This window comes from Crotalus tigris, unplaced genomic scaffold (assembly GCF_016545835.1).
Source record: "Crotalus tigris isolate CLP2741 ecotype Arizona unplaced genomic scaffold, ASM1654583v1 scf7180000018371.15429387391:27106975, whole genome shotgun sequence".
In the NCBI taxonomy this organism is placed as follows: domain Eukaryota; kingdom Metazoa; phylum Chordata; class Lepidosauria; order Squamata; family Viperidae; genus Crotalus; species Crotalus tigris.
The window spans coordinates 18,395,537-18,413,789 of record NW_024096970.1 but is presented as its reverse complement, the minus strand read 5'-3'; the positions used below and the strand labels follow the sequence as shown (position 1 = coordinate 18,413,789).

Below are 18,253 nucleotides of genomic sequence, written 5' to 3'. Positions count from 1 at the left end.
CAATGCAAGGATCGCAACGGCATACATACAACAAACGCCAAAAAAGGGGGGGAGGAACGAACGGTCACTCCAGCAACCAACCCTGTGGGCAATCACAGAGACATGAGAAGAACATCTAAAAAAGGGGGGGAAGAAATAACAACGAGCCCAAGACCCAATAAGGTGGAGATGAGGGATAGGAACAGGGGGGCAGGATCAAATACACAAAATGAAATGAATTCCAAGAAAACAAAGAGTACCTTATAGGACTGTGACATGCTACTTTCTTTTTCCCATATTTTAATTTTTATTAACAGAGTTGTTGCTTTTGAATTGCACTTTTAAAAGATCAGAATTATCTTTGTTGGACCAAAGGGACTGTTTTGAAATGAAACAGCATTAACTCTGTAGAATTTAATAAAGTTCTCTCTATCTTTTGACACATATATTGAATCAATAGAGACAGCAGACTTATAGTCATAAATCATATCAAGATATGAAAATAATATTATTCATGTTAGAGTGTGCCTCAGTTTAGTTGAGCCAGCAGGATTTCTGTGATCTATTGTCTTAAATCAAGTTATAACTGTAAGAAAGGAGAAAGAACTCAAATATCCCATTCAAAACCTTTGCAAGGTCAAACAAATAACGTGCTCATTATGCCATATATGCAAATTTTACAATCAGATTTCATAGCACAAATAAGGGTGCAGCTTTATCATTTTGTGGTTTTGTGAAACATAAAATGACAATACGAGTGGGTGATAATTGCTTTTATGAACTTACCATTTAGAATATAAAAGCATTAATCAAATACACTGATCCAGTAATTATAGAATTAGGCCCCAATCCAGCATTTAGAAATCAGGTTTCCATTCATGGATTCATTGAACTGCTCTGCATTTATAAAAGAAACTTGTAAGGTGAAAACTATTGAAATCTCTATCTGCCAGATTGGAAGTCATGATTCCCATATATTTCAAATCCATTTTCTGTTTCAGGCTCAACTCTTATTAGCTGCCAAATCATTTTGGCATATCTAGTCCTTTGTCATCTTTCAATGAGGAGGGAGTTCAATGTTTTTCAGAGCCTTTGCCATATTAAGAACTATGTTGTGACTGCAAAATTATTCATGCACTTTCGCATTTTTCTTTTAATATATTGTGCTTTTGATGAATATTTTGCCAAAGTCAATACAAATAGCGCAATGCTTCTTTCAGACTGATAAATGCAGTGGTAATTATTCCATTCTACATCAATCTCCATCAAGAGAAAATAGATACACTTCTTTAGTGGCTTGCTCTTATAAAAAATAAAGGACATGTCTAACCCAAAAGAAGGGGGGAAAAGGATAATCAGTTGCATTATTAATTCAAACAAAGATGCAATTGAGTCCAATTTACTAGGGAATAATGACTGAGAGTAATCTATCTCAATTGGATACGCACATGCATGCCTATCTAAAACAACAGATTTATTTCAGCTCATTGTAAATCAGCAACTTATGGGCAAAGATTTGTCCTATAATAGGCCTCCAGTGGTCATTTACAGATCAAAGATGAAGTCTGTAATAACCTCTTCACTTAGAAATATTCTCTTGAAGAATAAGAAAAAGAGAAAAAACTCATTTTAACCTGTTTCCTAAGAACTTCATTGCTATAGACTCATTGGTATACCAAAATGCACTGCAGTCCTATAACTGAAAAAAGGAAACCTACAAAAATAACTGGCCAATCCCAGACATAAATTATTTTCCCAATAATTAACCAAGTTGGTAATAGATATTGATGGACAGTTTAAAGGAGATAAATCATTAGAAAGATGGACAGGGGACAAAATAATTTACTAAATCCAATAAATGCACAAATGCCTTTTGTTGAATAATGCCTTTTGTTGAATATCATGTGATAATCTGACAATGGCAACTACCTAAAAAGCTATACTGTCCCAATAAATAATATACATCTGAATGCTTTGTTCATCCACCAATTCTGTACAAATAAAAGTTTTGTAACCTCCTCACTAAAGCATTAATTACTACAACCTGTTGGCATCCCTGTAGCACACAAACCAACAAAATCTCTTCAAAGCATTCTAAGCAATGCTGAAGTTCTAGTAACCAAAGAAGGAGGGGAAACCATAGGTGTCATCTGATATAGTATAAGGCTGTGGCAGCTACCATGTAGGACAGACAATAGAAGATTAGCAGAATGAATCTATGAACATCAGCTAGCAGTCAGAAAACAATGAAAATCCCTTAATTTCTCAACACATAAATTCAACCACAACTTCCACTGGAAAAATAGAAAAAACTAAAGCCAAAAATGCTAGAGAATTCTGGAAAGTTTGACATGTTAAAGAAGTACCATCAGCAGACACATAAACTCCATTGACATACCACTTAAAAGATACAATCCCAAATCAAAGATGGAAATTAGCAGCTCAGAACCCATCTTCTTAATAGTCAATACCAAGATAAGCAGGAAATAGCACTTATAAAATTGGGGGGATAAGTGGGTGGGTTCTTTGTATAAAAATGCCTGGGATCTCAAATCCTATAGTAGGGCTCCTTTGAATGAATGATTGTAACTCAAGAACTACCTGTATTGATATTTATGTTGATGTTTTAGTATATATTAGCTAAGAAATCACTAGCTCAAGTGTTCATTACATAGCATTTAAGAACAAGATTATAATTAATATGATTTTTATTAACATATCAGAATTAGCAAAAGCATATATTAAAATAATTGTAACTACAGAAAGTGTGGTGTTAATTACAGTGCCAAAATATTACTTCTTTCAAAAAGAAAGATAGCATGCAGGTTAGATTATCCTGCTCACAAAAGCATGAATAAATAACAGAATAACAGAGTTGAATGGAGGAGGTCTTCTATTCCAACCCACTGCTTAAGAGTCTATACCATTCAGGACAAATGACTGTCTAATCTTTTCTTAAATCCTCCAGCGATGGAGCACTCACACCTTTTGGAGGCAAACTGTTCCAATGATTAATTGTTCTCCCTGACAGGAAATTTTTCCTTAGTTCTAGATTTGATCTCTCCTTGATAAATTTCCATCCATTACTTCTTGTCCTGCCCTCAGGAGCTTTGGAGAATAGGTTGGCTCTCTTTTCTCTGTGACAGCCCCTCAAATATTGGAAGACTGCTATCAAGCCTCCAGAAGTGGTGAATGTGCCAAAACTGGAAGTTTTTAAGAAGAAACTGGACAGCCATTTGTCAGAAATGGTATAGAGTTTCCTGCCTGAGCAGGGGGTTGGACTAGATGACCTCCAAGGTCCCTTCCAACTTTATTATTATGGATCATCGCACAGTCAGCCAGATGTTCAGACTGGATTTGGTATTTTGTCTACCTATCGAGTCCTTACCCAGGACCTGGGATAGGCAGATGTGGACTTTAAGATCTTCTTCACTCTCTTGATGTATTCATCTCTAATCTTTTTCTTGACTTCAGTGTGCTTGATGTTGTCAGCTTGAAGGATTTGTAGTAATCTTCCTCATCCAGACTCTTAATGTTATTTTCATGGGGCATCTTGATTCCTTCAGTTTTCACTACTTTTCCTTGTTTGATAGTAAGTGTGGCACATTTGTCCAAGCCAAACTCCATAACAATATCTTGGCTATATATACGGACAGTGTTGAGCAGCGATTCTATTTCAAATGATGTTTTTCCATACAGCTTCAGATCATCCATGTAAAGGAGATGGGATAGTCTGGTAGATGTTTTTGATGTTTGATAGCCATGTCCTGAGTTATTCAGTATTGTTGACAGTATCTCCTTGAAATATTCCTCTCTTGATATTAACCTCTCCCAGTCTCTCACCCTTGATCTGCAACTGTGTCTTCCATTGTGCCATCGATCTTTGCACAAATTTTCTGATGTTTCTACTGACTCCTGTTATTTCTAGGCACTTGATTATCCAGTCATGTGGCAGAGAGTCAAATGCCTTTTTGTAGTCAATCCGTGCCACATTCAGGTTGGTCTTCCTTTTCTTGGAATTTTTCCAAGATCATTTTGTCTATTAGGAGTTGATCTTTTGTTCCTCTGCTATTGGGGCGGTTTCCTTTCTGCTCAGGTGGAAAGAGACTGTTTTCAACTAGATGCTGTTGTACTGCATCAGCTACCACGCCAGTTAATAATTTGAAAGTTGTTGGTAAGCAGGTAATTGGCCTGTAGTTGCCTGGTGTTGCCCCTTTTGCTGGATTTTTCATTATTAGGTAGGTTTTCCTAGTTGTTAGCCACTTTTCAATTTCTCCTCCTTGTAGTATATTGTTGAACTGCTTGGAAATGAGTGGGTGTATAATAGTTAGATGTTTCAACCAAAACCCATGCAGTTCATCTTCACCTGGTGCTGACCAATTTTTGATTTTCCTTGCTGCTATTATTAATATTATTATTATTATTACTATATCATCCCTAGTTCTTCTGTTTGTTAGACAAGACATACCCAGTTTCTGCAACTGTTCTGGCCTTCAGCCTCTAATATAAGATCTTAGTAATAATGATCTGGAATATAGAAGAAATTAAAGAAATCCACCTGAAAATGAAAAGTTTTCTTTTATGATAAGTACCAACTTCATAAATAAAGAATAAGAAAATGTCATTCGTAATACTACTGTTAATCCACAGAATTAATATAAGACAGAACTTTGTGAAAGAAAAGATTCACGTCTGCTATTCTGAGAGTTCCATCCTTATGAATTGTGTTTCTTCCTAATGGATTGTTCCCTGAGACTTTAAAGTTTAAGAGAACAAGTAACCACATCTACAGTATATACAGGGAGATAAAAGAAGACCACAGAAGGTATAGTGGTCTGGGTGGAAGAGAATGGATTGGAGGGCAACAATTACCAGTTGTGTATGCAGAAAATGAGACCAAAACAATTGGAGTAAGCAACAAGCTTTGGAAGCTACTTCAGCTAAGAAGTGAGTAGCAGAGTTTTACAGCCCTCTACAGATTCAGTCCAGCTACAGTCAGCTACCATCAAGTAATTATTTTCTCGCTTCTAGAAACTGATAAGGACAGAGAACCAGAAGAGCAATTCAGTAAAAGGGAGCAATACTAGTAGGAAATGACTATGGTAATATCACCTTTATTGCTATGAAAGGTTGGCAGTTAAAGAAATACAGGAGTAAAGGCACCTTAAACTGTTTTTAATATTATCACTTTTCAATTATCACTATAGCATTATCACTGATAAATATAATTAGGCAAAGATAAATAGATTAGTTATGTATATTAAATTTAACATAGCTGAATCATATGTTTTAGAAGAAATATTATGTAAATATCAAAAGAAAGCATTCACCCTCTTGGTCTGTGATTTGTACCATAATTTAACTGGAGTCGTCTCACAGCAATGGAAAATATTAAATCAAGGGTGACTTCAAGAGGAAGAATAGATTGAAAATTAAATAGATATTGGGAAAATAGTTTAAAAGGCAGAATTTATGACTTTGTTGAACTACTTCTTTGTAGTTATTTGTAAGGTGGCAGGCATAGCTATCTTTTTTCCTACCCTACAAAACATAGTTGTGAATTAAGTAATGTGACAACATGTTTTAAAAAGCCCTTATTTAAACAACATGACTATAGAACTGACTGCAATCAAATAGTGCAATGGCTGCCAGAAGTATTAAAAGGATTAGTGTTAGGTTAGGGTTAGCAGCAAATTCATGAAGGTCAAAAGCTGTCAATGACTGCTGATGTTGGTATCTGTAAACTATCATGCAGAATTACACATGCCTTAAATACTTGTTTCTAAAGGCCAGTAATGAAAAAAAAAAAAAGCTGATCCTCTGCTTGTGAATTTCCTAATGCACAGATGTTGGAGTGAATATGTGTTTATATTTTAAGGACGTGTATGCATAAATGCATAAATGAATATTCAGGCAACCTGAGGCATCCATCATACTGCATTATATGAGACTTGTGGAAGGACTTGAGGATACAAGCACTATGTAAATAGGAGGACAATAAGCTCAGTTTAAGGTAGAATAAAGCAAGTGTATTAGGTGATTCAATTTGAATGCTGAACTCTTTCAATTATAATCCAGTGTTTTAATTATGATATATGCCTACAATATATCAGATTTCTCCAGTCTGCTTTTTGAGATCTATTTCTCAGATGAGAATTAAATTTTGGTGTCTAACAAATGTTTTTGATATCTTCACATGCCAAATACCAACATAAATATATGCTATTGAAAGAACTACGCAATTCAATATTGGCAGAAAATGATATGCGATTGTGTGTGTAGTTTTCACTTTAGTAATGGTTCATCCAAGGTTAGTCAACTTATTTTGAACCAACTGTTATGTCTTTTCTTTGTTCCCTTCCTGATTATGAGAGGCATCTGCAGGACCTAGCATATTTATCTAAATGCTAAAAGCAATATCATACCACATGTACAGAAAGAGAAGAGCTTGCATCATATTGGCAATGAGTTTGCATTGGGATATAACTTTTGTCATTTGATCCTACTTGTGAATACCTCTGTGAGCTACATTTATTTATTTATTTATTTATTTATTTATGAGATTTATATACCGCTTTAAGTGCAAACACTCTCTAAGCGGTGTACACCAGTAAGCAATGTATATATATATTTACATTGCCCCCAACAATCTGGGTCCTCATTTTACCTACCTCGAAAGGATGGAAGGCTGAATCAACCTTGAGCTGGTGAGATTTGAACCGCTGACCTGCTGAACACAGTCAGCTAAAGTGGCCTGCAGTACTGAACTCTAACTGCTGCGCCACCTCAGCTCATACATTGTTTCCTGACCAGATGATTTAGTCCCTTCTCATTTTTCCCTCAGCCACTTTGTCCAATTTACTTCTCTTTCTGTTTAGTTGGGAAAAGCTTATTTATCATAATGTCTAATTTACACATCCTTATGATAGATTTGCTATGGAAAAACTGGGGAATGAAGCCATTGCAATGAAGTAGCAATTGAGGAATGGATCCTAACAGTTCAATTCATGTTTTCTAGAAAGAAATCCTATGATTTATTATTTATCACTTTGTTGCTTATGCATCGGAGACAAATTCCTTGTCTGTCCAATCACACTTGGCCAATAAATAATATTCTACTTTGCTCTGCTCTACACTACTCTATATATAGGAATGTGAAATACCTTTTATAATGCATGTTTTATAAGACACTTAATGGAATATTTAGATATAAAACATTAAAAAGAAATGTTTCACAAATATTTGGCTATTATTTTGGCTAAAATAGATGGGATGGGGAGCAAAGAAGTCTAATAAATAAAATAAAATAAGATGGGCAAAGTATTCCTTACTGAAATGTTCAAGTAGCCATATTCTCCAGAAGATTTGGCATGCACATCACAGATTCAGTCAGGGAAAGCCTTTGGAGTGGTGATGTCAACCTTTAAAAAGTTCCTTTAACAGTTTTAGGAACTGTTCATTATGAAGCATAAAAAGCTTTGAAAATGTCCTTTGGAATGCTTTGCATAGTATTGTCTCTAGAGTGAGAATTACTATTGGATTAATGGATTACTATTAAAATTACTATTACTATTAAAATTAATACATGAGCTTTATAGTATTATTGTAGTATTATAGTATTATTAGTTGTATTGAATTTTGTCAAGCAAAATCAAGCTTCTAATAGCAAGTGTCACACAAAGTGCACTAATCAAATAGATAGTAAGACAATAGGGGAACTCAGGCACCACACAGGTTACGTAGAAAGTAAACATAGGGTCAGTCATAAAAGACTCAAATGTCTATACACCAATGCACAGAGTATGAACAGCAAACAGGGTGAACTAGAAATTCAGGTTAATAAGGGCAGATATGATATTGTTGCCATTACAGAAACATGGTGAGATGAAACCCACAAATGGAACACACAGCTAGAGGGATTTAAATTATTTAAAAGAAACAGACCAAATAAAAGAGGAGGCGGAGTTGCTCTATATGTAAGAAATAACTACATCTCTACAGAAATAGAGCGCAACAATGATGAAAACTGTCCTGAATGCATTTGGGTCAATATAAAAGGGGGAAAAAACAAAATTACCATAGGTGTATACTACAGGCCATCCAACCAAACAGAGGAAATAGATGAACTTTTTGCTAGTCAGCTAACTAAGGCATGTAGGAAGCACATCACAATAGTAATGGGTGACTTTAACTACCCTGACATCAACTGGGAGACAAACTATGCACTAAGTGGAAGATCAAACAGATTCCTTGCAAATCTAGCAGACAATTTTGTCTCCCAAAAAGTAGAGAAGGGAACCAGGGGATTAGCCATTTTGGATCTAATTCTCACTAACAGAGATGAAATGATAGAAGGTGTTGAAGCCACAGGAACCTTGGGAGGAAGTGATCATGCAATATTGGAATTCAACATTATGGAAGCACAGGCAATAGAACATAGTCAAACTAGAATCTTGGACTTTAAGAGAACTAATTGGGAAGGATTCCATGGATGAGAATCCTCAAGGGGAAAACAACTCAAGAAGCTTGGGAAATTTTGAAAAGTGAGATAATAAAAGCCCAGTCCAGCACAATACCAACAAAGAGGAAAAATAACAGCTCTCAAAAGAAACCAGCATGGCTGCATAAAGAACTCTCTGATAAATTGAAAGATAAAAAGGACAAGTATAGAAAGTGGAAAGAGGGGCACATAACTAAGTCAGAATATCAGCTAATAGCCCGAGCCTGTAAAGATGAAGTGAGGAAAGCTAAGGCTCAAAATGAACTAAAGCTTGCGACCAAAGTCAAAAATAACAAAAAAAAGGCTTCTTTCAACATATAAAAAACAAGAAAAAACTGAAGGAAATGATTGGTCCATTAGTGGGGAAAAATGGCAAGAAGGTGACAAGCAACAGGGAGAAAGCAGAACTATTTAACTCATTTTTTGCATCTGTCTTTACACAAAGGGAAAAAATAGACCAACCTACCAAAAATAGTGCCATAAAAAACAGAATAGAAATGCAAGTTAAGATAGGCAAGAAAACGGTAAGTGAACACCAGTCCAGCCTAGACGAGTTCAAATCACCAGGACAAGATGGATTACACCCCAGGGTTCTCAAGGAACTGGCAGATGTGATCTAAGAACCCTTGAACTATATTTTTCAAAGATCCTGGAGCACTGGGGAACTACCGGAGGACTGGAAAAGAGCTGATGTAGTACCCATCTTCAAAAAAGGAAAAAAATGGACCAGGAAATTACAGACCTATCAGCCTGATCTCGATACCTGGGAAGATTCTGGAAAAGATAATCAAACAACAAATCAGTGAACACCTAGAGGCAAACAAAGTCATTACTAAAAGCCAACATGGGTTTGTCAAAAACAGATCATGCCAGACAAATCTTATTGCATTCTTTGACCAAGTGACAAAATTAGTGGATCAGTGGAATGCTATGGACATAATTTACTTGGACTTCAGTAAGGCATTTAGATCACAACCTACTACTTGATAAGATAGAAAAACGTGGGTTAGACAGCATCACCACCAGATGGATCCCTAGCTGGCTGACCGGCCATACTCAGCATGTGGTCCTCAATGGAACTGCATCTACATGGAGGGAAGTGTGTAGTGGAGTGCCCCAGGGCTCTGTTCTGGGCCCAGTGCTCTTCAACATCTTCATCAACAATTTGGATGAGGGGATAGATGGAGAAATCATCAAATTTGCAGACAACACCAAACTGGCAGGAATAGCCAACACTCCAGAAGACAGGCTTAGGATACAGGAGCATCTGGACAGACTTGAACACTGGGCGCTATCTAACAAAATGAAATTCAGTGATGAAAAAAGTAAGGTTCTACATTTAGGCAAAAAAACCCACAAATGTACAGGTATAGTATAGGGGGTACCTTGCTCAATAGTAATAACTGTGAGAGGGACCTCAGAGTCCTAGTGGACAATCACTTAAATATGAGCCAGCAGTGTGCTGCAGCTGCCAAAAAAGCCAACACAGTGCTGGGCTGCATTAACAGAGGGATAGAATCAAGATTACGTGAAGTATTAATACCACTTTACAATGCCTTGGTAAGGCCACACTTGGAATACTGCATCCAGTTTTGGTCACCATGACGTAAAAAAGATGTTGAGACTCTAGAAAGAGTACAGAGAAGAGCAACAAAGATGATTAGGGGACTGGAGGCTAAAGCATATAAGGAAAGGCATGTCTAGTTTAATGAAGAAAAGGATGAGGGGGGTATGTCTAGTTTAATGAAGAGAAGGACGAGGGGGGACATGATAGCAGTATTCCAATATCTCAGGGGCTGCCACAAAGAAGAGGGAGTCAAGCTATTTTCCAAAGCACCTGAAGGCAGGACAAGAAGCAACAGATGGAAACTAATCAAGGAGAGAAGCAACCTAGAACTAAGGAGAAACTTCCTGACAGTTAGAACAATTAACCAGTGGAACAACCTGCCTCCAGAAGTGGTGAATGCTCCAACACTGGAAGTTTTTAAGAAGAGACTGGACAGCCATTTGTCTGAAATGGTATAGGGTTTCCTGCCTGAGCAGGGGTTGGACTAGATGACCTCCAAGGTCCCTTCCAACTTTATTATTATTATTATTATTATTATTATTATTATTATTATTATTATTATTATTATATGATCATCGCACAGTCAGCCAGATGTTCAGACTGGATTTGGCATTTTGTCTACCTATCGAGTCCTTACCCAGGACCTGGGATAGGCAGATGTGGATGTTTGATGGTATTACAGGTATCGTCGCAGGATGGAAGCAGTTCCTAGTAAGGCCGCCTTTTGCAATTGACTAATAGCGAATTTGTCAATGCCAATGGTGTTCAAGTGGTGCTCCAATTGTTTTGTGATTGCACCCAAGGAGCCTATTACTATTGGTACTACCCTTGCTTGCTTTTGCCACAGTCTTTCTATTTCTATGTCTTTGTATTTTGTTATCTTCTCCAGTTCTTTCTCATCTATATTATTATTATTATTATTATTATTATTATTATTATTATTATTATTATTAATTTAAATTCTATGCAAATGACTTGAAGTGATGACCCTAGAAATATAACTTACATTAAACTTACATCTGCTTTCCCTGACCCCAGTTTCTTACATGCTCCACAAATTCTTTATTGAGATAATATAGCTTAACCATTGTAACTCCATTTAACACTGACCTCAGAATCTAGCTGTTTGATCAGATGTCTTTGCAGATATATAAAATGCATGTCTGACCATGGTTATACATTCCTTTTCTTTAGATTGAAAGGAAGTGCAATGACCAGAAATTTCTGTTGCAGAAATAACACTATAAAACTTTTATTCTTGGTTGGCATGGAAATAGAATTGTTGTCAGTAATTCTTCTGAGACAATTATTACATGCTAATACAGGCTTTTATATTCCTTGTGACTGAGGGATGTTAAGGTTGCATTAAGTGTAATTAGGTCTTTATTAACTATGACATTACCAAAGTTTATAGGATATTGATGTGCAATATTTTATTGCTGCTCCAGATGAAATATGGGCGATGATATTAAAATAATTATCTTTATTTTAATATTGAATGATATCCATAAAAATATGACTCCTGGGCATATTTATAATATAAATAAAATACGTTCACCAGGAGAGTTTAGGTATAAAAATATACTTTACTAAAAACCGCCGAGCTTTCGTTGGGGACTCCCAACATCATCAGGGCTAAAAAAGCCAGTAAACAACGATGAGTCAAATAGGTTTGGCTGACATTTGCACCCGGCTCTTGGACCGTGTCACTGGCCCTGGCCGGTCAATTTGTGTTCCAGATGTTTCTTTGTTACTCTCTTTGCGTTTCCTTCTATCAATCTTCCGGATCACTCCTCCTACTGCTCCATTACTAACACCCAAATCTATTAACACCCTTTCATCCTCCTTTCTTCTAATGGCATTAGCTCTCACTTCATTCCCCTTCCTGTTGTCTACTTCGGGGGTGTTTAATTCTCCTCTACCACTGCTGTAAATCTCACTGGGGTTCCAGTTATTTCTTCATGTTTCTTTTGACTGCAAATCAATGTTTTCCCTCTGTTCTATGTCCTCTTTTCTTTCCTCCTTATTCCTACGAGTAATGTTTATGCAGGCGTTATATGTTTGGGCACCCATACACTCATCCCCCACTCTGGCGTTTTCTATGTCCACCGTCTTCCGTTGTTCTATCTGTTTACTGTGTAAGCGAGTGTTTACTCCACCTCTCTCTCCTCCTTCTCCCCCCCTCCATGTCATATGTTCCTCGCTATTGCCTTTATCGATGTTTCTCTTGCGAATAGTGCATGTGCAAGCATTGTGTGCCCGAGCCTCCATACTCCCGCTCCCCCCTATGTCCACCGTCTTTCGCTGCTGATGGCTATCGTTTCTACTCAAGACGGGTTTAAAATACCCATCCTGGGGGGAGTTAAGCTGCTGGTGGGGATACTCTTTATCTGTGATTGTTTGTCCCTTCACAGATCCAGGTGAAAAGTTACTTCCCCCTTCCCGCAGTGTATATAGATGTTTATTCCGCTTTTTCCTCTTTCTCTTCCCCCCTTTTTTTCTATCATGCGATCCTCGCTGTCGCCATCCATAACATCGGATTCCAAGGTCTTCTTGCTGGATCTTCTGAGTTCTCCACTGCTGTTGTCAGGCTTCAAAGGTGGGGGTCTGTCGGGATGGTGTTGGTGAAGACGCAGGTCCCCCATCAGCGAGCGCTTGCGTGTATTCGGCAGTGGCAAACTCCTCAGTTGTTCGTTGAGATGGCACTGGCATTGGTTGAGTGCTGTAGAGATGTTCCTGGTGCGTCGGGGGTTAATTAAGGCCCCATGTACTTGTTTGGGGTGGGGATCAGGTACCTCGTCGCAGCTACAATCCTGTAGGCATCGGCCAAACTGCTTGTGGCGATTGGAGTGGTAGTTAGAATCCCATTTCCTCAATGCTTGTTGTGTTGGGTGTAAATCGATATGACGGTTGATTGAGTCTCTGTTGGAGAACCAAGCCTCTTTCAATAGCCGGCCTCCTTTAGTGGCATCCTCAGACATAATGTGTGTATTCTCAAAGTCAAATTGGTGGCCATGTTGTGCCATATGCATCCATATTTGGGAATGCTGTTCGCCCCTTCTTATAGTTTATAGTTTATAAAATCAATTGTAAAAATTGCGATAGCAACTATGTGGGCAAAACAGCTAAGCGTTTAAGAACATGCTTACATGAGCATAAATTAGCCATAAGAAGGGGCGAACAGCATTCCCAAATATGGATGCATATGGCACAACATGGCCACCAATTTGACTTTGAGAATACACACATTATGTCGGAAGATGCCACTAAAGGAGGCAACGGCGGTTTTTAGTAAAGTGTATTTTTATACCTAAACTCTCCTTTATTTTAATATAATTATTGCACCATTTTATCACCATTACCAAAACAAATAAACAATTTGAGGAATTCCAAATCAGCTCTAACTATCGATCAATTTTCCAACAGTATATAGAGCATTTCTTCTGAAAGTGATCTATCAAGAACTAAAAATCAGTGGTCATGCAGCATAAGATAGTAGAAAGTATTATTTCACATATCTATGAAGAGACTAAATACCAGCTTTTGGGATTCAGGAAACATCTCTCAAGAATGCTGACTTTTTGTAGAATTTGGTCTGCATCCTTCTACTATCAAATCTGCAGATGATTTTAGCACAAAAATAGACAAGTATTGCAATTCTCACCATCCTTAAGAAGCATGGCTAATAGGGAGAGAAGTTGGGAATTATAGTTCAACTATAGAAATGCCACAGTTTGCATCCTATATTTAGCACCTTAACATTCTCAACTGGTTCAGAATATACTGAGAAATAGACTTGGGTACTAGCACATTGGTATATCTGCAATGCCTTCAGAATAGGAAAGATTAGGAAAGAGACATTAAAGAAATTTTAGGAATGCTATTATTGTCATACCCCACATGTTGTAGGATATGATAACACCATCTGCCCCAAATTCCAAACAAATTCAAGGCATGATTTTTTTTGATTTTTTTATACCGTCTCCTTTCCCAGGACTAAATTGTCTATTATTTTGCCTAAAATGTTTCTGTATAGTTCAAGTGTGTGCCTGTGTGTGTGTGTGTCTACGAGTGTGCATGCATACATACATACACAGAGACAGAAGAGGTGTGTGAAACATCACTGTTGAAATGCCTTGGAATCAAATGGAAGTTCTCCGGTCTTTTAAAGTTAATTTCAAAGTAATATTCAAACCATTATAACTACATCAAACCCCAAAACCAACTCACAGAAGCAGACTTTTTTTTAAAAAAATCACAGCTGATTATTTTAAAAGCTGATGATAATGGTTTCCTATCCAAATAAAGTTTTCTGACCATTACTCCAACCAAACTGTTTAGGTGTCACAGCTTATAAAATGTGCTAGGGAATATGTTTTAACTAATGGTTAATAACCATTTCAACACCCTTTCTATATCTATCCCATAGAGTTGGAATAATTTATCATAGCTTCAGTTATTTAAATCCCATACCTTTCAGCCAGTGGTGGGATTCAAATATGTGAACAACCGGTTTTCTGTGTGGATGCCGCTTCTGGAAGTCCATTCTGGGCCTGGGCAACAAAAAATTAGCTACCGATTCTGCCGAATGGTGCAAACTGACTGAATCCCATCACTGCTTTCAGCTGAGAAGAGCCTGATTGCAATTAACCTAATTTGGATCCAACATTGTTGACAGAATATGATGAATGGCCTCCTTCTGAGCACAACTAATTAGAAATGCCCTATTCCTTTACTGCTCCCCCTGTGCTATTCACTTGACAGAAATGCTGATTCTGTGGATGGCTCTCCCCTTACCTCATATCTGGAAAACAATGTGGTCATGCATGTATACACATGCAGAGAAATCTAGAATCAGCTTTTGATACCATTGACCAGGGTATCCTTCTGGGCCTGCTGCAGGAAGTGGCACTGTGTTGTGCTGATTCTCTTCCTTCCTCTGAGGTCAGTTTCAGTCAGTGTTGATAGCTGAGGAGAGGTCCAGACTGTGGCCCTTACTTTGTAAGGTGCCTCAGAGCTCTGTTCTTTCTCCCTTCTATTTAACATTTGCATGAGGCCGTTGGGTGAGGTGATCCATCTGTTTGGGCTGAAATATCATTAGTATATAGATGACACCCAGCTTTATATCTATACTCCAGTCCCCTTGAGTGATGCTATGGTTGTCCTATCCCAGTGTCTGGAGACTGATTGGGGCAAAATGGGTTCTGACTCAATCCTAGCAATATGGACTGGCTGTGAGTATTTGGACCTTCTGAAGATAAAGTTTTTCCATCTCTAGTTTTGGATGGGATGGCACTAGCCCAAACAGATCCAGTTCACAATCATGCTCCTGCTTGAAGAGAAAGTGGCCACCTAGGAGAGCCTTTGCACACCTTTGGGTAGTGCTCCAATTACTCTGATTTCTGGACTGGGAAGTTAGCTGTCACCCATGCCCTAACCCTGTTGACTTTTCACAAAGCTTTAAAAACATGGCTCTGCACCTGGGCTCTGAATGTATTATGGCCCCCATTATGTGATTTTATTATTAGCCAATTAATCATCACAAATGCTGTTTGCATGTCAAGCCTGAGAAATTAGGAAATCCAGGCATTTAAAACGAATATCAAGGTTTATTGCAAGCTTAAGCTATCTACAAGAATCTGAACTACTAATGACCAAAGCAAATTGGAGGTTGATAAGAGTCAATGGAATTCAAGATGGGCTGGAATCAGATCTCTTGTAGGCACAAAGGGACTCAAGACTGGTGATACATTTGACCCCTCCCTTGAGCTCAGTATACTTATTTATTTTATGGATATTTTATTATTTTAATGTTTTTAAAATTGTTTTATACTTTTAGAATTGTAAGCTGCCCACAATCAGTTGAGCAGCTATGGAAATCAAATAAATAAATACATACATACAGTTTTGAGAATTTGGAAAAGTCATTGTTTTAGCAATGTATACATTTATATATGCTTTCCCTTTTCTGAGGTTACCTTTTTCAAAGGACTGATATAACACCAGATGATAGCTTATATTTATTGTATGTAGTATGGGCTTCTTTATGCTGTTTTGTTAATGAATCAAAACCAGGAACAAATCTGTCAAGATAATTGATCTTTAGTTATCAGTAAATTTAAATGAGCAATTTGCCCAAAATCAATAAAATATTTACTGTTGTTAGTTGCAAAGTTGTGTCCAACCCATCGCGACCCCATGGACAACATTCCTCCAGGACTTCCTGTCCTCTACCATCTTCTGGAGTCCATTTAAGCTCATGTCTACTGCTTCAAAAAGCTGAAAGCCAAAAATATTTATTAGATATTATAAATGATGCCAACTATACCATAAGATTGAAAATACCCCACCTTTCTACAATATGTTACATATGATGAAATGATCATGAAAGAAATGAAATTAGAAGAATTTGTAAATAAGCTGCTAAAATAGATGTTAGACTCATAGATTTGCCTCTGATAGTTTGAGTTCATATTAATTCTCTGAAAGTTTTGTTTGATTAATTCAAATAATTGCTCATGCTTCTATCTGCTCAATTTCATATACTATATTTATTTATCTCCCTAAACCAAACAAAGGAATGCTCCATTCTTTTGAGTCTACTGCTTCCCATACAGTCTATTATTTTCATTCCTAAATCTAATCTCTCTTAAAAAGGTCTACTCCTCTTCTGAATAAGCCAGGGGAAAAAAAAGCTTTAATCTGTGCTCTGAGATTAAAAACTTTACCTGCTTGGAAGGTTTGATATAAATGTTGATGTCCATATCAGAGTCCACATTTGTGTGCTCTAAGAAGTAATATTTGTCCAGAGGCAGTCCAAGCTTATGGTTGCACTAAGTGCCTCATTCCAGTTTTGAATATATAAGCAATGTAAATAGATGCAAAGTAAGAACAAAAACAACCACAGTTCATGAATATCTGTTTTCCATTTCAGTGGAACAAAGTGAATGTTATTTCTTCATGAAACAAAACTGATCAGTCTTCTGCATCTTTCCTTTTGTCTTTCTGCAGCAAGAGATGAGAATGTAGCCACTTTCCGTGGCTCTGAATACCTGTGCTATGATCTCTCCCAGAACCCCATTCAAAGCAGCAGTGATGAAATCACACTGTCCTTCAAGACATGGCAGCGCAACGGCCTTATCCTGCACACGGGCAAGTCGGCTGATTATGTCAACTTAGCACTGAAAGATGGCGCCGTCTCACTGATCATTAACTTGGGATCTGGAGCCTTTGAAGCCATTGTGGAGCCTGTCAGTGGCAAATTTAATGACAACCAATGGCACAACGTAAAAGTGACTCGCAACCTGCGGCAGGTAATGAGGAAAGGAAGAGAACTGTGGGAAAGTTCTTTTGTAGTGAATAAATGTAATAGTAAATTGGTAGCTAGCTGATAGATGTATATCTATTTGGAGTAGGAGGAGCATCTAACCTCTAGTAACTTGAGGGAAAACAAGTGCTCATTCATTTACTATAACTTGGCCTCATTGCAATAACTTCATTTCTACTTGATAATTTTCTACCTTTCCCTATATCCAATTTGTTTTAACACTACTATTTTGTGACTTAACTTCACTTTTATATCATTTTTCCATTGTACTTCCCTCTTTTTCCTTTCTTTTTTTTCTTATTTCCTTAATTTCATTTCAATCTTATCAGTAATATTCTTGTTGCATTTAATTACAGTAGGAATGGAAAGTATTTTCTGCAACAGCTTTATCCACTTCCTTTTTCTCCTTTTATGTCCTGGTAATTGATTTAACTATTTTTGCAATGTCATTACTTTAATTCTCCAATGGGCCTGATTCATCTGGACTTTCTTTTGCACAAACCTTTTACAATGAATGACAAACTGCATTGCTGCACACACCTGAGAATGATATCTGAGCAAGATTATTTCAAGAGTGTATGTGCGGGTGGATTTTTTAAGTGGATTGGGCTGATAATAGTCTTTGTTTCTTCTGTTTCTCTCTATTTTTCTTCTGTATGTGAGGTACTTATTTTAACCTTATGCTCCTGATACTGGCCATACTTTTTCCAGATCTCCTTATTTCTTTACTTTGATTTTCATTATGAAGCTATGCTACTACTGCTTTTGTCTCTATCCATCTTTCCCTGCGATGCCTGCATAGACGAGGAACACTACTTTGAAGACCCCCTCCCCATATCTTTATTATTAATAATATTTTTACCTTTTATAACTCCATTTA

The 18,253-nt window shown here is 37.2% G+C and overlaps 1 protein-coding gene across 39 annotated transcripts in view; it reads left to right on the top strand.

Annotated features, from left to right (window-relative positions):
- The window catches only part of NRXN3 (neurexin 3), a 1,348,849-nt gene that overhangs the window by 338,380 nt on the left and 992,216 nt on the right, over positions 1 to 18,253 (top strand). For all 39 annotated transcript variants that reach the window (XM_039351578.1, XM_039351582.1, XM_039351597.1 and 36 more), the window contains one exon: positions 17,058 to 17,359. In XM_039351578.1, coding sequence (XP_039207512.1) covers positions 17,058 to 17,359 — 302 coding nt within the window. The remainder of the gene's footprint in view (positions 1 to 17,057; positions 17,360 to 18,253) is intronic.